This window comes from Nannobrachium achirus (genome assembly GCF_963921795.1).
Source record: "Nannobrachium achirus genome assembly, chromosome: 11".
Taxonomy (NCBI): Eukaryota; Metazoa; Chordata; class Actinopteri; order Myctophiformes; family Myctophidae; genus Nannobrachium; species Nannobrachium achirus.
In genome coordinates, this window is record NC_137820.1 from 27,156,781 (window position 1) to 27,176,316 (window position 19,536).

At 42.9% G+C, this 19,536-nt stretch overlaps 1 protein-coding gene across 1 annotated transcript in view; it reads right to left on the reverse strand.

Annotated features, from left to right (window-relative positions):
• Positions 1-19,536, reverse strand: part of man2a2 (mannosidase, alpha, class 2A, member 2) — a 50,587-nt gene that overhangs the window by 10,364 nt on the left and 20,687 nt on the right. The window contains exons 11-20 of the mRNA XM_080736314.1: positions 18,533-18,647; positions 17,940-18,010; positions 16,808-16,973; positions 14,428-14,664; positions 14,014-14,136; positions 13,033-13,147; positions 11,916-12,049; positions 8,718-8,859; positions 6,094-6,227; positions 1,651-1,845 (exon numbers count right to left, since the gene is read on the reverse strand). Coding sequence (XP_080592440.1) covers positions 1,651-1,845; positions 6,094-6,227; positions 8,718-8,859; positions 11,916-12,049; positions 13,033-13,147; positions 14,014-14,136; positions 14,428-14,664; positions 16,808-16,973; positions 17,940-18,010; positions 18,533-18,647 — 1,432 coding nt within the window. The remainder of the gene's footprint in view (positions 1-1,650; positions 1,846-6,093; positions 6,228-8,717; positions 8,860-11,915; positions 12,050-13,032; positions 13,148-14,013; positions 14,137-14,427; positions 14,665-16,807; positions 16,974-17,939; positions 18,011-18,532; positions 18,648-19,536) is intronic.

Sequence of the window (19,536 nt, forward strand, 5' to 3'; positions counted from 1 at the left end):
GTGAGCCAGGGTAATGCGCGATGTGTTTATGCCAAGGTTTCAGCTATTTTTTATTTGTTTCCTGTTTCCCACCACTAAAAGGGACTACTGTAATGAGGGATTGGGGTTTGATCGTTAGTTACAACGTTTATTAGGCAGTATTTCTCAACTGTGGTGGCTGCTCTGACGGACTTACTGAAGGAAAACTCTAAATTAATTTGGTCTGTTTCATGTCAGCCAGCCTTTGGTAACATTAAAAGCTTTGTTGTGTTCCGCTCCAATTCTGTTGGCTGTCTGATTCCATCTGCCTTTCAAGTGTTCGCATGGATAAAAGCCATATTGGCGTATTGGCGAAATCCTTCAAGCTGATAAACAAGGTAGTGAGTGTCGAGGTAGCTTCTTTTCCAAGAAGTCCAACTCCTACCAGCTGAATTACTCAGTGGTAGAAAACCAAGTGCTGGAATGCATCTACTTCCATGGCAATCATTGTATCTACTGACCCATAAACACTTTTTTGAACTCTGCAGAACCCAAATCAGTGAGCTTTGTTTTTGCAGCCTTACTAAATCTGCCTTATTAACAACGTAAGCCCTATGCACTTCGTTGTACGATGAATAGCACAAATAGCGGATCAACAAGCTCACTAAGTGTCGCATTGCCGCACGTTGTGAGCTTGTAGATCCATATACTGTATGTTAGGGCATTCACGAATAGTGATTTTTAGTATTCAAATTATTCAACCTCAAAGTATTCGAATAGTCGAATATTCGACAGGACTGGCCAAACTGTCAAATATTAAGTAAGAAAGAGGCAAACATTGTGAAAATAGCCGATCTACATGCTCACAACGCCTCGTGCTGCGAGGCGTTGTGAGCATGTAGATCTGCCATTTTCACAATATTTATCTGTGGAACCGAGTCACATTAATACCCACAATTCCAAGTGCTTGTCAGGGTGGGGGTCCCCAGTTCAAATATGTTTATTTTGGGGGTCACGGCCTAAAAAGGTTTGAGAACCCCTAGTATAGAGCAAACAAATTCATCCACCAGGGGCATTGACAACTCATTCTTATGACTTCCTATCTAGCCAAGCTTTATAAACTATATATTTTTTTAAAGAGAAAACAATAAAACAATTAAAAAATAAGCGAATATTCGACTTCGGTTAACAACGTCGAATAGTGACTTTGATATTCTAATATTTGGTGAATGCCCTACTCCTACTCTATGTATGTATGTATATTTACTGACACCATGGAGACTTGAATTCAAGGATATTCTTTTGTTTTTGTCCTATTTCTAAGCCAATAGTTTGATGGATGCACAAAGAGCCTGCTTTGTTCCCTATGGAGACACAAAGAGTCTCCTCAAATTATTGGCTTAGGAATGCAACAAAAAAAATGAATTCAGGTCTCCATGGGGTGAGTAGTCGATAGAAGAAATGTAATTTTGGGGATGAACTACTCCTTTACTGTGGTTACGGGTAAAGACAATATTACAAAGGACAACGGTGCCACCCTTGCAACTCTTGGCAACATAACTAATAACGTGTCTTCTACACACTGTCCACCGCAGCCTCTTGTTTCCCTTCCTCTGTTAAATTGCTCCTCGGCGCTCCCAAGGTTTGCTGAGCCAGCCATTCCTCCTCCATTCATCAATCTCTCCCTCTCACCTGGCTCTGGATGCTGCGCAGATTCAGCAGGTGGAAGTCGCAGGGCAGGTTGCTCTTGAGGGGGGCGAAGGTCTGCAGGGGGGGGATGCCCCGCTTCTTGGGCAGGACGGGCAGCGCCAGCACCTCGTGGTTCAGGATGCTGTTGGTCATGTGACTGAGCAACGACGGGAAGCTGGTCGGTCCGCCGTCCGTCATCTACGGAGGAGGGAGAGCCGGGGGAAGATTACGACGACGACGACGACATTGTAGCAAAATGGCAACAACCTCTGTGAGTGATTTACCACTGCCATTTATTGGGCCAGGGGACAATTCTGATATCTTCACAAATTGGTACCGCCCAAGGTGACCGTACGTTTTTTAAATTTTTGACTTCGTACATGTCTCTAGTTTTTGGTAATGATACCCTTTCTGAGACCCAGCTTAATTGATGTTATTAGCCGCTAGAGTCCCATTAACTTTACATTACAGGGGGAAAAAAGCAAAAGTTAATCTGCTTTAAGTAGCATATGAGGGGTCAAACTAGGGGGTTTTCATGATTCTGAATCCATTGCAAGCATTTGTTTTGCATGAAAAACATTCCTTGGGCTAAAATAGCCCCCACAAAAGTGTGAAAAGTGATGACTCATCACTTTTCATCACTAAACCATAGTCTTGTGGGTTCGTTTGTAGCCCTTGCAACGCGCCGCGATGTGAAGCGGTGTGTGCTTGTAGATCTGCTATTTTCACTAGTTTGGGTACCGGGCAAACTTCTAATCTCTATTTTGGGTCTCGATCTGAAAAGTTTGGGAACCACTGTTCTATAGCAGTAGTTCTCGCACTTTCAATATTTTTCAAAAATGCTCAAAAATAGCAGATGTACAAGATTGTACATCTGCAATTTTTAATAGCCGCCGTAAAACTCAGAATGACACGGATGCTTTCCTGGTTTTAACTCATTTAGTGCTCCAGAAATTAACGGATTAAAATGTCCAGCGTGCCTCCCGCAGGCTGCATCCACGACCGTTGTCTTATTTTGAAGGCCAGAAGTCCATAGCGTAAACACTTCGCTCGTCATCAACATACTGTTGTGTAATGGCGGATCGGTGCTTTTCAACATGTGTTATATAAGCGAGAATCTACTGCCATCCTCCCTTTGAAAGTGTTGTTTCGAGATAATGGACATTAAAGATGAGATTCCCCGTCTGCCTCAATGTTATGGGATTACTATTTTGTGCTTGTGGATCCGTGATGATGATGAATCGGCGAGGGCGATCGTGTCAGGACCTTCCGCGCACCAACAGGTAATAGAGTACCGCCGTTACAGTAATAGAGTACTTTTCACGAGTATACTCGGGATCGGCAGCATGTGCTACTCGAGTATTTTTCACGAGTATTCTCGGGATCGGCGCTAATTGAGTTAATAGGATAAATGCATTCAATTTACGATTTACTACAACTAAGTGAGGGTCTACCGACTCTACTATCAAATATACTGTATAAATGCTATGCTAACTCTGGCCTAGTAAACTAGACTCCTCCTGCCTTCTGAATCGAATTCAGTGAGAGTCTGGTTTACGAGGCTATGCTAACTCTAGCAAACAGACATTTTATTACTTTTTTTTTATTGGGACTTTCGGGTTTATGTCTCTCAGCCACAGCCTGCACTGTGATGGGGTGCGACATCACAGTGCCATTACATGAACAGCTTCACGGCCATTTCAATCAACAAGGCATGAAGTGTTGCTAAAGATGGAGGACCCATCAGCACCATCGCTGGTCAGGGGAAACCCCAGCCCATCTGCAATCAGCATAATATGTTTTAGCAGTGATGATGCAGGATGATAGAAACTGCAAGCAATGCCTTGAGTTTTTGTCCCCAAGCATTATCCATTTACTTGATATAGGCCAGGGGCCAATACTGATACAGGTACAGTACCACCCAAGGTGACCGTACATTTTTAAACTTTTTGTCTTCCTACATGTCTCTAGTTTACATTTTGGTATGATAACCCTTTCTGAGAAGTAGCTTAATTGATGTTATCAGTGTCACCCGCTAGAGTCGGTGTCTCATTAACTTTACTATACAGGGAAGAAAAGCTACAAAATAATCTGCTTAAAGTAGCATATGCGGGGTCAAACTATGGGTTTTTCATGATTCTGAATCCATTGCAAGCATCTGTTTTGCACAAAAAACATTCCTTGGGCTAAAACGGCCCCCTCAAAAATAAACCATAGTCGTTTTTAGCCCAAGGAATGTTTTTCGTGCAAAACAGATGCTTGCAATGGATTCAGAATCATGAAAAAACCCTAGTTTGACACCTCATATGCTACTTAAAGCAGATTATCTTTTAGCTTTTTTTCCCTGTATAGTAAAGTTAATGGGACACCGACTCTAGCGGTGATAACATCAATTAAGCTACTTCTCAGAAAGGGTTATCATACCAAAATTTAAACTAGAGACATGTAGGAATACAAAAATGTAAAAAACGTACGGTCACCTTGGGTGTTACCAATTTGTGAATGTATCAGTATTGGCCCCTGTCCTAATATATAAATGGTGTCTGCTTGTACCTTACATTGTGGTTGGTTTCAAAGATGGACAGGTTGTTTTGTTTTGTGGTTTAGGGCAATGAGGTGGAGGGATGCCATAAAGAGGGAAAGACTAGGAAAACTGGAGCTAGAGCACGAGATCATAACACAAGCTAGCTAGCATCCTTGTCGTTGCCGGGGGCAACATTACCTCTCCAGCTCCGCCCCTCAATATTCGGGAGAGGAAAGAACGAAAGGAGGAGGAGAATTTGGCAAAGAAGCCGCCGTCATGCTGAGGGGGTGATTGAATGGAGGGGGAAGGAGACGTGACGTGTCAAAGAAACACGGAGGGCAACAGAGGTCGACGGGAAGACAAATGACACAGGAGTGGTGGGTAATGGAAAGAAAAACAACATGAAGAAAGGCATTAACAAACATAGGATGAAGGACAAACAAGACATTATCCCCCATTCGTATGCAACAACCACGGGTTGTTAGGATTAAAACGGGGTAATTAAAAAAGTACACACAGCCAGGTGGTTAGTGTGTGTGTGTGTGTGTGTGTGTGTGTGTGTGTGTGTGTGTGTGTGTGTGTGTGTGTGTGTGTGTGTGTGCACGCGCGTGCGTGCGTAGTAATAGTTTAACATCCACTTAAACCCTCCATTCTTTGTTGCCCGTAGTCCCCTAGGGATCTACAGTATATTACTGTAAGCCTTCTAAGCCAAATGAAAATTGCTGATCAACGCGTCACAATGCGACACATAGGGGCCATTTCCATCAGCAAAGAACCGGTTCCAGAACCAGTGCCGGTTCAACTTTCTTGGAACCTTGGTTAGTTCTTGCGAACCGGCTTGGGTTTCCACCAGATTGAACCATGATTGAATCAGATGAACCAAGGATGTTGTGGTTCCCGTTCGGAACCAACTTTAATGGTTCGGAACCAAATCCGGTTTTCGGTGGAAAAGCTCACCTCTGGTTCATCCGATAGGCGGGAGAAAGAACCAGAACCGGTTCTTTGCTGGTGGAAAAGCACCCATAGTGAGCTTATGGATCTGTTTTTTTTTTCTTTCTTTTTTTCGTTGTATGTTCGCCTCGGAATAGGGACACCAAGGCTCATGTGGATGAGCTCCTATAGTTCTTGTTAGCTATGTCAGTTGTTCTCAACCTGTGGGTCGAATTATTTTGGGGGGCCCCCAGATGATTAACTTAAAGTGCAATTTAAGGACATTTTGATACCTCTAAAATGGCAAATTAAACATTGGCCAAATTGTCAAATATTAGAGGCAGAAATTGTGAAAATAGCAGATCTACATGCTCACAACGCCTCGCGTTGCGAGATGTTGTGAGCATGTAGATCTGCTATTTTCACAATAGAACCGTGTTATTGCGACCGTCAGGTCGCAGTTACTATCAAAACCTCCACCGGCTGTAAGTCTGTATGTCAGTCTGTCCGTCACGTCACTACTCATATCTCAGCCACCGTTTCCCCTATCCATGCCAAACTTTGCACACGCACTCCTTGGATGCCAAACCACAACCTCCGCCCCTCATTTCTCACATGGCCCTCTTCTAGCGCCACCATGAGGCCGATGCTTGAAAAACACATTTTTGGACACTGCTCCTACAGATTTTGCCCTAAAATCACGCAAAGCGGTACACAGTATGTCTAAAGTCATGTCATCAACATGGATCTGTCCCATTTCCTATATTCCCTCCTGATTGGCTACCATTACCTCCTAAAGTTTGTGTATCATGCGACCTGATGGTCGCTTATCTCCCGATTAGGGAGTCTTACTGGTACAAAATGGAACGCCTCAACTCTTAGTGCTCATCAGGGTGGGGGGGGGGGGGGGGGTGTCCCCAGTAAAAATATGATTATTTTGGGGGTTGCGGCCTGAAAAGGTTGAGAACCACTGAGCTGTGTGACAGACAGACCTTGTTGCCCGTGGACCTCCTCTCCAGCAGCAGGCGGAAGCGGTTGGCGGTCCTCTTGTTGTCCTTCAGACCCTGGCCCAGCCCGCGGTTGTCGTCCTGCATCAACCGCCGGTCCATGATCACCTCCAGCTGACCTGCGGGTCCACAAACACAAGCCTGCAGCGTCAACACAAATGTCTCTCTGTGTGTGTGTGTGTGTGTGTGTGTGTGTGTGTGTGCAGAACTGTCCCTGGCAGGAGAAAAATATATCGTCGTTGTCGGTGGAAACCTCGTATCTCAAAGTTTCAAATGTGTACGTTCTTTCGCAAAGTAAAGCCCTGCTTCTTCATACAAGGCTGTCGCGCAAAAGTAGTGAAAACAGCAGATCTACAAGCACACAACGCCTCGCAGTGCGAGGCGTTGTGTGCTTGTAGATCGGCTGTTTTCACTAGTTTAAATAATTTTTAAAATGATAAATGCAAAACGAACGGTTCTGGACATACAAGGTTTTCACCCGACAACGACGATATATTAAAAAAAACACATCTCCAGGCTAGTGCTTCATTCGAGGGAGAAGAAAGCCGTACACAAATCCTTATTTAATTACACCGACCCTGAAGGAGGAAATAGCTACAGTACATATTCTCTGAACTTTTGTAATGCAAAATATAATTACCCATCAGCGTGCTTCCAGTGCTGGCAGCACAACTGTATTTTTAACAGTTTAAACACGTTTAGCCCCATCCAAGCCCCACTGACTTTCAGTTTAAACTTAATGCTAAACATTTGAAAAGGGTACAGCTAAATATGTGAAAAAATACAAATATATAGTGCAGGTACTTCTTTGGCCTACAAGCAATGTGCACCAAGAGATTTGGCACAGATCTGTTCAGCGGTTTGCGAGGTTAGCTTTGCGCACGCACACACCCACCCCCCAATAGACAGCTAGCCTGAAGAGCCAGGCCATAAAAATTAAACAGGCGGTGCCAGAAATAAATTCAAGGGCAAAAATATACTTAATATCTGGTCAAGGAATGACAGTCCCCCCTGTTCCATCATTTTTACTTCCATGCAGTGTGCAGAGGTCAAAAAGTGGAACGTCTCTCTACACTGTTGCTGTTCCCCCCGGCCGTTACGCCGCAGTGATTCATTGACTGTTCGTAGTAGGGATGGGACGATACGCAATATTATCGTTTATCGTGATAAAAAAACACTGGCGATAATCGTATCGTGGAGATTTAATTTATCGTGATATCGTCCTCCGTCATGCACTGGGATCAATTCACCTTTTATTTGCCGAGATGCATATCCGGTACCACTTAAACACCCTGTAATTGGTAAAAGGTCATAATATACGTACTTGATAGTCTTTTTTTCACACTATCAAATGTCTTCAAGCGATCTACAAGCTCACAACGTGTCGCAACGTGTGTGTTCCGTGTGTTCCGCCCCAGGATTATGGATTTAGATTATCGCGATAATATCGTAAATCGCAATTTCTTTTGTCACAATAATCGTGAAATCTTCATATCGTCCCATCCCTAGTGCGTAGTCTAAGACAGTGATACTCAAACTCCGGCCTGTGGGCCGGCGCATCGAAGTCAAGCATCCAACAAGCTTTAAACTGAGCAGATTGGACCTTCCGTTCCAAAGATAATGGCCAAAACATCTTGAAAGCGGCCATTGAAATAGACGATTTTTTTTTTTTTTACTAGAGGCTCTACCGACTAATTAGCATACCCAAAACAACATCGTAGTTCTAATGCAAATGAAAGAGAGATGTACTGTAGCTCTACTTGACAACTGCATCATTAGCATAGCTAAACAGTCAGGGTAATCTATTTTCAAGTAGATTGTGTTTTATATTTATTTTCCTTGGCCAAAACTATTTATTTTCTGGGAAAAGCCATTTGTGTTGAATGTGGGCCCAGTCATAAATGACAAATGTAGCAAATTACTTTGATTACAAATTGTGTCATTGGCGGAAGAGAAATGGAAGGCCAAGCCATAAAATATTGCACATTGCACTTGTCTTTTCATACCTTATGTGGAAATAAAAGTAATGTTGGCATTGTATCAACTGGCCCGTGGCCCCTTGACATTTTTTTGTAATGTGGCCCACAGGTTCAGCTATAGTGTATCCCTGGTTTAAGACCTGGATCATTACTTCAACAACAATGTTATGCTCTAACTACTGAAAAATAGCAGATATACAAGCTCACAGTGCGGCACAGTGCCGTGCTGCGAGCTTGTAGATCTGCCAAAAAAAATCTTTTAAAGCGAACATTTGTAACTCAATTTGATTGATTTGATTCTGGTGAGGGTCCCTGATACATAATATTTCCAGATGGGGTTCGGCCACTGATGATAGAAACATTAAATTTTTCAAAAGACTTTTAGAAGATATTTATAGAATCAGGTCAATATATTCAAAGAAATCTCAAAGTATTACCATTCAAAAATAGCAGATCTACAAGCTCGCAGCGCGGCACTCGGTGCCGCGCTGTGAGCTTGTATATCTGCTGTTTTTCACTAGTTACAAGCACAAAATACTGGTTAAAGCGGTTGAAATCTAACGCGACACAAATGCGCTCTGGGTCTAAATGGGCTAGACGTTAGTTAGAGTGTTGTTGGGTGATACGGACCACTGTCCAGGCTGGTGACGCCCAGGGCCTGGGCCGTGTGCAGGGTGAGGCGGTGCTGGCTGTCCTGGATGTAGGCTTGACTGGGCATGGGGTAGAAGTTGGCCTGTAGGGGAAGCTTCATGTAGTGGCGGCGGGGCTGCATCTACGGGCGCATAGTTACACACACACACACACACACACACACACACACACATACACACTAGGGCATTAACGAAAAAGTCGACAAGTCGATTCAGTCGACTTCATTACACAAGTCGACTCCCACCAGAGAAAGTCGAAGTTGAAAAAAAAGAACAAGACTTTCTTTTGTGAAAATAGCAGATCTACATGCTCACAACGCCTTGCGATGGGAGGCGTTGTGAGCATGTAGATCGGCTATTTTCACAATTTCTGCCTCTATATATTTTACAATTTGGCTAATGTTTAATTTGTCATTTTAGAGGTATTAAAAAGTCCTTAAATTGTCACTTTAGAAATGTGAAGATACCCTCTATACACTTAAACGTTATGTTGGTTTGTTTACAGTTGAGTGAGAAAACAATGTTTTACATTAAGTTAATCATCTGGGGACCCCCCAATACTTTTGGGGGTTGTGTGTGATGTGATGACGTCATCAAACGATAAAGTCGAATTCAACTAAACTTTTTACTGAGTCGAGGTGCAAAAATCCACAAGTCGTTAATGCCCTAACACACACACCCCAGGGCAAAGACAGTTAATGAAACTAATCAATTATTTAAATAATCTACAGTATATTTCCAAATTGGAGCCCAGGGGCAAATGGCCGCCGGGCACCAAATACCTGCCGGGCGCCCTATCGAATGGACACAAATAAGTAAACCTAATAGCCGCCCGGTTCTCCTGAGCGCCGGGGGTTCAAATCAATTTTACCAATGAAATGCCTGGGTTCCTATTTGGAAATAAATGGTAATCATTTTCAATAATAGCATAAATAGGTGATCTGCTACTTTCGCTATGTTTCTGTGCATGTATTGTAAAACAAAGGGCACTGGTGAATCAGACTAATCGAAAAGCTGACTAAACAAAATCTATTTATTTTTTGTACTGTGAGGCTGGTTACACACTGCTGCGTATGTTTGTTGCGAAAGGCGTTTTCCAGGGCAAGGAGAGAGAGAGAGAGAGAGAGAGAGAGCAAGGGACCCAGTGGTCCGAAGATAAATACGAAACGGGCGGCAGTGTGCAAACGTGATTGACATAACGTGAGGTTGATTTCTTTATTTACGTGCTCCGAAATTTGCTCCTATATTCGGCCGAAAAAATGCAGCAGTGTGCAACAACCTTAAGCGTAGTATATAGCAGTGTTTCTCAACCACTGTGCCTGGGGACCTTTGGTGTGCCCCTGAGAAGGGTCAAGTGTGCCCCTTGAAACTGCTTGAAAGCCAGTATTGTATTTATTAGGGGTGTACTGTGTATCCATCCCTTACAAGGCGATTCGATACGTATCCGATACATGGGCTACGATTCGATTCAGAGACGATACATCTTACATACAGAACGATTCGATACGATTCGATACGGTGCAATTTCGATACGATTTCGATTTTGTGGAATTTTATGCGATTCGATTGGATTCGATACGATTCGATGCGATACGGTGTGATCTGATACATACGTTTAATGAAACATTAATTTTCCATTCAATTAAGAAGCTATAATCTATAAAGTAGCATTGCTGACCTTCAAATAATGGATATCTCATAAAAGACCATGGAATAACAGAAAATTGTAAAGAAAGATGGATGACAAATCATTTTAGTATCATGTCATTGTTGTGTTCATTCTAAATAGACACAGACATGTAGATACAAAAAATAATTAATGTAAACTACAAAGCCTACTGACATGGTTTGAAAATCTGTCTCACACACCCATTTCTAAGAACTTCACTTTAGCAGTTACAGTTGGTCAGGTGGAGAAATATAAAACAAACACACAAAAGGCCTGGCCCTTCAGGCTTCAGTACAGTGCAATAATTGTACTTTGCAAAGCTGCTATAATAACACTGAAAAACTAAAATACATCCTCACCAATGCCACAGATCAGATCAATCATCAGCAATGCCACAGATCCGATCACCAAACTAAACTAGTAAAAGAGCCTGCTGTTATTCAGTCAATAAGATCATTTCAAAGAGATCCACTTTACAACAGTAACAACAGCAGTATAAAGTAGGCTAAGTGCAACATTTGAAGTCTGGCACACATCATGTCTACTTGTTATCTTATGGCTCTACTGCAGTAGTTCTAAAAAAATCAATGTCAAGGACCCCCAGTTTGACATGGATCAGGAGTTACACATACCCAAGGGTCCATTTGGTTCCTATCATTTCGCCGAGGACCCCCTAGAACTCCCTCAAGGACCCTTGGGGGTCCCCGGACCCCACTTTGAAAACCAATACTCTATAGTAGCCCTTTGCCATAAAAGCTGATGCTGTGATTATTACCTTTGCTGTCGACAAGTGCGGGGACTTCTGATGGTTCTACTGGGAAAAGTGTTATCCAATCCACTACTGTCGCATTCTTATAAAATCCAAACTTGCGTTTCTCCACTGGAATAATGAATCCATAGTGATGGAACTCAACTACCACGTTGTTGGTTTGTTTACAAGTCGCTGTGTGTCGCACATGCGAGCGTCATACACGCTGCATCGGAAGTAGCAGATCTATAAGTTTACAACCCATCCACATGCAACACCCTGTGGGCTTGTAGATCTGCGGCTTCCCGCAGGACAGTGACTGCAGTACGCAGAAACCCAGCTCTATTTGGAGGACAGAGCAGCAGGCAGCTTTTTCTTTTTTTTCTTTCCGTTGCACTGCAGCACTGACTGTGCTAGCAGAGCGCTCACTTTTGAAGTAATGATTTGTAACAGTAAACGATGAGTAAGTAAGTTCAGAATTTCACAGCAGGTTAATTATTTAATGCTAAAATCCGATTAATTCTTGGGACATGAAAAGTGTGCCCATGCAGAAAAAAGGTTGAGAAACACTGGTATATAGGGATGCTGGGTTAAGCATGAATGTATAACTTCTTAAGAAGATAAATTGATCGTTGCAGCTCTGCTAATGTCTTTCTTTGGAAGATGCACAGAACCACATTAGATTCATCGTCATCCTCCCTTCTGCCCAGAGATCATGACATGAGGACAAGTTAAAGTCCACCGTCCACAGGCTTACTGACCTGGAAGCCATTGAGGTCTGTGTAGAAGACCTCACCACTCTGGATGTCCGTGTTCAGCCTCATAGCCAGCTCCTTATTGGTCTGGTCTCTGATATCAACCATGGTGGTCATGTCAATGGACAGGCCGTCCACCCCTGGGAATACACAAAACAATACAGAGAAGTGAAAGATTTATGAACAGGACTAAAAGACACTGGCAGGCACAAAAAATTAGGTTGTCTTTTTACTGGGTCCGATTTTCAAAAAAAAAAAAAAAAAAAGACAATAAATGAACACATGGTGTCTCTATGACCTCATGTGCACAGGGTCCGAATTTGTCCAGATTTGGACAATATTGTAAAAAATAAAGTCGTACAGACTAGACTTTGACATTTCATTATCAGGATTCCTAGTGCAGATGCACGTCTATATTCTACAAATACAAATCCAGCACAGCAGACAACTCCAAGTATGTTTTTCCAGTCTCCTCCTCTCCTTCAATTCAACCAACTATCTGGGGTTGTCTTTTCCCCTTTTGGCGAAATCTTACTTTTGTTTTCTCACCGCTGTCTCCGCCATTGTTCCTCAATGAAAAAGGGATGCTTTTTCTCTGACAGCTGTTGCAATGTTAAGACGTGCATCAGGCCAGCATGTTTGCATAATTTCAGTATGGTAATACGGTAATAAGCAGCGTGCAGGAAATCTCACAGGTGCTGTGTGCACGGGGCCAGCTATCTCATAATGTCGTCGGTTTGCATACAATTTTAATATTTACGGTTAATGCAGTATTTTTGAATTTGTTAAATGTCACTATTTTGAAATCATTTAAAGCATGAATACATTGAATTAAATCAGTTTCAAATAAAATGCTACTGTATAGAAAAAAGTTTGGGTCTTTTCTTTCCTAAAGCAGGTGTTGAAAGGTTTGGTCAGGTTTTGCCAAAATGGGAAAATTAATTTGACTTTCAAATCATCTCCCGGGAGACTACCGAGGCATTCTGGCACATCCCGTGTTTCATTTGTGACAGAAACCAACCATCTGCCAGCCGCAAGGAAGCTGAAACACACTGTTCAAAAGTACATTTCAAACACGGTTACTTGACGCCAGTCTGGGAGAGTGCTGCGAATGCGATATTACCTGGCACATTGTGTATGCGAATGATCTGTTGGAAGTGCTGGTAGTACGCCACGACCTCGGAGAAGAGCGGCCCTTCCACCACGCGCACCACAGGTGGCTCTTTCTGAACGTAGGGCTGGGAGCGGGAGGAACAACACACAGGCACAAAACACACAGGGAAGAACAGAGCAGAGAGAGAGGAGAGGTGAGTGAGAAGTGAGGAGAGCCGCACAGCAGTAGCCGATCCTTACAAGTGTAAAAAAGAAAACACAGCACTGCGGCTGTTGCTGCTGCTGCGTTCCACTGCTTTCTGATCTTTGCTTTTCAATCAATGAAGCGACGAAGCAGCATGCGCACGTCTCCCCCGAGCTTCCCAACATAACACGCTGTACACAGGGGCGCCACACCAAATTCTGGGCCCTGGGTACAAGGATTCACTGTGGGCCCCCCATGAATGTTAACTATTGAAAAATAGCAGATATACAAGCTCACAGCGCGGCACCGAGTGCCGCGCTGCAAAGCTTGTAGATCTGCTATTTTTGAAAAATTGTGAAAATGTGTGCAAGAAACCCATGTTTCCATGTCAGTGACGCTCAAACTTTTTCATGTGAAGGACCCCCAAAATGATATGAATTTGGCCACGGACCCCCATCTCAAAATATTTAGTTCCAGGGACTACCCCGGAAGCAAAATTTGAGTTACAAATGTTCGCTTAAAAAATACATATTCAAAGACTTGCACACATTTTCACGACTTTTTCAAAAATAGCAGATCTACAAGCTCGCAGCGCGGCACTCGGTGCCGCGCTGTGAGCTTGTATATCTGCTATTTTTCAATAGCTAAAGTTACTAGGGCCCCTCCACCTTGGGCCCTAGTAACTCAGTCCCACTTTCCTACCCCTTGTGACGCCCCTGGCTGTACTACACACGGGAGAACCTGTCAAAGTCCTCTCTGTGAGAGCATGTAATAAACAGCAAAAAATAACAGTACTGATGGAAATACCTTGGCTTTTCCGTCAGGTAAGAAGAGGTAAGCCCCGCTCTTGTCCTTGGAGGCACGCGTGCCGTACGTTAGGAACTGCATCTGAACCTTCACCTCCTGAGGGTCGTCCTTACGTCGGATACTCTGATGAAGAGCAAGGAGAATGGCAGTGTGGGAGAGAGCCGTGGCAGGGTGAAGGAGAGAGATCAAAGAGGGATGTGCGTTGGCAGCAGGACGGGTTATGTTAACTTAGATTAAAGAACAAAGACTGTATGGCTGCAGGGAAATCAAGCCATTGTTGATTTCTTTTCGTCCCCTTTCCGCACTCCTACAGATCAAAGTTAAGATTAAGAAGCAGAGCTGATCCCCCCCCAAAGTAAGCTTTTTAATGCTGACTCTAACTTATCAGAGAGCTGAAGCAGGTCTCACACCAACCTCCAGCAGTCCTGTGGTGCCTGAGAAGCCGAGCGTGAGAGACTGGCTGGTGATGTAGAAGGGCTGCGGGTCCGCCTGCTGGGATCGAACCGGCAGGGGGTCCACGGCGCGGGCGCTCAGCCCCCGTCCCGCCAGCCTCAGGAGGGTGTCGGAGCGCAGAGTCATGGGAGAGTCGGGGGCATCGTACACGTGGAACACAGCCAGGCCCAGGGCGGGCAGACGCACCATGAACGAAGCCTGCGTACCGAAACACAAGAGAAACACAAGAAATTAAGAAACAAAAGACCACCATTTCACAGCTCCCTTCTTTGTCAATTAGGGGTGAAACTACCAATTTAATGATTCAACTAACCAACTGACCAAAACACATTATATTAAGTTTTCATCTAGTTGTATGCAGGAACTAGTCTCACTCTCCATGCTGCTATACTGCTGGCAAAGGTGCCATACTTTGAAAACAATGGAGGTGGCAGGTAGCCGCTTTCGTCGTCATCTGTGTTGCACTTAAGACCGTGAGGCAGAGAGAAGCAGGGATCTTGTAGATTTGTAGTCAATTAAAAGACGAAGTAGAGTAATTTAATGCCTTCTATATTGCGACTGATGAGACCACCGACATGAACAAAACGGCATATTTTATTAGATCCAATGGACTCGACCATGAATTCAGAAAATAATATATCTTTCCACACAGGGGTGTGCTCAAACAGGAATTGAAATTGGGCAGGAATTGAACTATTCATAAAGGAGAAAGTAAATCCGGTGGCAGGTGCTTTGTATTTACCTACTGTATATATTTTTTTGCACTGTTTATTTTATCTTTTTTATTTGTATTTACTATAAGTACTGCATAGTACTGTGTTCTATCCGTCTGTCATTCAATGTTATATGAGATACTTCAATGGTTTCCTATGGAAATAAGCTTAGTCTTTTCGAGGATCTCCTTTTAGTTGACCTTGTACCAGTGAACTGTACCGTCATGAAACTGTACCTTTTTCTATGCAAACTTCTAAAAAAGTCTTCAATCAATCAATCAATCAAAGCAGAGATGACCCAGACTGGATTCATAATCTTAATATTATAATATTAATTATAATAATAATTAATATTATTATAATTTTGGTGGATGTAACAATGTTGCCAGGTACTCACTGCATCGTACTCACTGTAGCATTTCTTTTTCCACATGCCCACCAGAAAACCAATATTACTTATAATCGCGTACTGCCACTTAGTGGTGAATTTACTAGGTACACGTTGGGAAGCTCACCTCCAGTGTTGTTTTTGACAGCAAATTTTGATTTAGTTTTAGTCATAGTCTTTTGAATAAAATTTCATTTAGTTGTGGTCATAATTTAGTCACCTGAAAAGTTTTTGTTTTAGTCTAGTTCAGGTGACTCAATCTACAGATGATTTAGTCAACTAAAATGTATTTTGGCAGGCCTTGATGGCATCGTAATGACTGATTTTACACTTGGTTGCGTGCTGAAAATAGCAGATCTACAAGCTCACAACGCGTCGCAGCACGCAACACCGGAGAGCAACCAAACATAAAATGACTCTTCTCCACCAGTCCGTCCCCAATGTTTTTGTCTAGTTTTTATTTTGTTGACGAAATTGTAAATATATTTAGTCTTAGTTTTAGTCATCACAGCTTAGCTTTTATTTAGTTTGTCAGTGAAAAAAACGCAGTGGACAAACATTTTTTTGTCATGGTTTTAGTCACCAAAATCAACACTGCTCACGTCTTTCCCAAGTGTCTTCCCACAGTGCTTTCAAGACTGCCCGCCGTTGCCACGGTCACCTTGACTGAGGAAGTCGTGCAAAATGATGGGATTTCATTTGGACCAAACTGTCAGCCCAGTTTAAAATGTGGATGATTAACTGTTACATACAGTATGAGGCCAAAAAGAGTGTTAAAAAAATGTTACATAGAGTATGAGGCCAAAAAGAGTGTTAAAAAGATGTATCAATGCCAACATATTCAGTCTCACTGCATATGATTAAATTTGATCAGAAAGAGTCATTCTTTCTCCTTTGGATGTATTCTTAGGAACGATAGAAATGAGTTTGTCTACTCTAAATTACTCACATAGATAAAGAAATAGTAATAATCATTATTTGAAGAGAATGTGTCAATAGAAATGATCATTGCTATATTAGGTGCTCCTCCTGACTACATTTCACACCAGACTGAAAATATTCAAATTACACCAAAATGCAATTACATCCCCCCACAACCACTACCAAGAGTTGCCTAGCAACAGCATGACAGAAGTGTCACTCCCCCCCCCCCCCCCTCCCTAATCCTCTGACAGTGCTCCTTGCTTAAAACCCTGTGCGAGACTTACTTTTAACATCTCCTCCAGACAGTCCTCCTTACCTCAAACACCTCGGCACTCATCTGGCTGGAGGAGCTCCACTGGGCGCTCAGCTGCACGGGGAGGGTCTGGCCGTCCTCTGTGAGCACGCGCACCCTGACCGTGTTCACCAGCACCGTCACCACGCACAGACGCTCCTGCTCCAGCGGGTTGAACAGCACCACGTACCTGGGGTTAAAGGACAGTGTTGTTTTTGACAGCAAAATTTGATTTAGATTTTAGTCATAGTCCTTTGAATTAAATGTCGTTTAGTTGTAGTCATAATTTAGTCACCTGAAAAGTTTTTGTTTTAGTCTAGTTTTGGTCTAAATCTACAGATGATTTAGTCAACTAAAATGTATTTTGGCAGGCCTTGATGGTATCGTAATGACTGATTTTACACTTGGTTGCATGCTGAAAATAGCCGATCTACAAGCTCTATTTTCAGCATGCAACACCGGAGAGCAACCAAACATAAAATGACTCTCTTCTCCACCAGTCCCTCCCCAAAGTTTAAGTCTAGTTTTTATTTTGTTGACGAAATTGTCAATATATTTAGTCTTAGTTTTAGTCATCACAGCTCAGCTTTTATTTAGTTTTCGTCAATGAAAAAAATGCAGTCGACAAACATTTTTTGTCATGGTTTTAGTCGACAAAATCAACACTGGTTAAAGGACAGGAGAATGGAAAGAGGTCAGAGATGCTGCTGGGCGGGCTGACGAGCACAGAGTGGACGACTAATCAACCACTTAGAAGAGTAGTTCACCCAAAGAAATTAATTATGTTCTATCAATTACACACACCAGCATTCCTAAAGGCCTTTGCAGGCAGGGTCCGATTTTCTGCGGGGGAAAATTCAGACCCCGTATGTCATCATTTATTGTCAGCTTCATGGGGTGTGTAATTAATAGAAAATAACTCATGTTTTCGTGTCCTACTTTAAGCCCCTCTTCTTTTTTTCCCTCGCCACCTCCAACAAATCTCTTCACAAATCTCTTCGAAAATATATCTACACCGTGCCAGACGCACTGTGATCTTGTAGATCTGCTACTTGAGTGTTTGCCCACGCCGACATGCTCAGAATAGGGACGTTAGGGTTTCATGTGGATGGCAGGTTAACATTGTTGAATGATGAGGAGTGACGCAGGGCAATACCTTGGTCCAGCTGGGTCCACTTCAATGAGAGTGCGCTGCGGCAAAGTGTCCTGAGTGGCACGTCTGTCATCCTACAGAGACATGACCAAGATACAAGTCAGGGCTGAGCACACCCCTGTGTTGCGTTTAGATCAGTGGTTTTCAACCAGTGGTCCTTGAGTGGGTTCCAGGTGGTCCCCAGCTAAAGGATGGTAACTAAACGGACCTTTACAGATCAACTCTTGAGAGTGTAAAATGAAAACAAATGGACCCAGACGGGTCCATTTGGTTTCATTTCACGCTCTCAAGAGTTAAACATCTGCATTACTAATTTAAAGCATTGTTATTTTGATCAACGTTTGCCTGTTATCTCTCCTATGGTCCCATGGTACCACATCAATACAGCATAGAATTGTGGGGGGAAAAAAAGAAAACATATCAAACGACAAGTCTTGGGTCAGAGAGGCTAAATCTCATCAAATTGTGGTCCATTGCTCGAAATGCCGAACAAATAATGGAACTCGATTTGAAAAAAGTTGAAAACCACCACTGGTATAAAATGTTGTTTGTTGCTGCCAGTACAGTAAGTGGACGTTACCATCCGTTAGTCTTACCGTCTCTAGGAAAGGCTCAGTCTGGTAGAATCGATAGAACTCCTTGTTCTTCATCACCAGGAAGTGGGCAGCGTTGATGATGACTCTCTTCAGACCGATCAGCGAGCGCAGTAACCTGCAGAACAGGCAGAAGGAGGACCAGGTGCTCACTACGGCTGGTCATATCTGAGGGTCTTCTTTTCAATATTCAGCAGTACATAACAACTAACTTAAAATGAAGAGTTGTAACAACAGTATATGCTTGTATAATAACCACAGAGAATACTCCATTCTGACTGGCTGGATGGTCGACAATATTTTCTGTTCACTACACACCTTTGACCAGCACCGTTCTAAATTAAAGGAGGACTTCACACATTTTCAAATAATTGGTCCACAGACTCCACACTAATGTTCATGATAAAAAAAAAAAAAAGAATATGGTGCCCTGTCTGTTTCTCATAGAAGAGCTGTGGACACTTCAGAAACCTGCCTACCAGCGACATCATCATAGGCAGGATTCATTTATTTTAATGTTTTTATCTTGAGAACAATGGCGTCCCTTATATCATGCTAACTTTCCAGGAATAAAAAGCCTGCGGTTTCTATTAGCTTGGATTCCCCATCGGTGATGCCACTAGTAGGTGAGTTTCTAAACTGTCCACAGCCCTCCTCTGAGACACAGAGTGAGTAGACAAAAAATGGTACCATATTATAATGAACATTAGGTTGAAAATGAACGAAGTCATCTTTTAATATGCAGAATAAAACTATTCGGTTATGTAAGCCATCATTAAAATATCCTTCAATATTACTTCCACATTTTGAGGAACACAACATGTCCGTGTGGGTGTGAAGGACATTGACTCGCTGGTGAGCCAACTGACTCAGATGACATGACTACTGATTCTCCCACTTGCTGTGAGGAGTGAGGTAATGTTTGTTCCAAGCTTGGTGAAGATAGTGGCAATGCAATGTTTCTATTTGCCACAAAACACGAATAAACAGTACTTGGTATAAGTGGA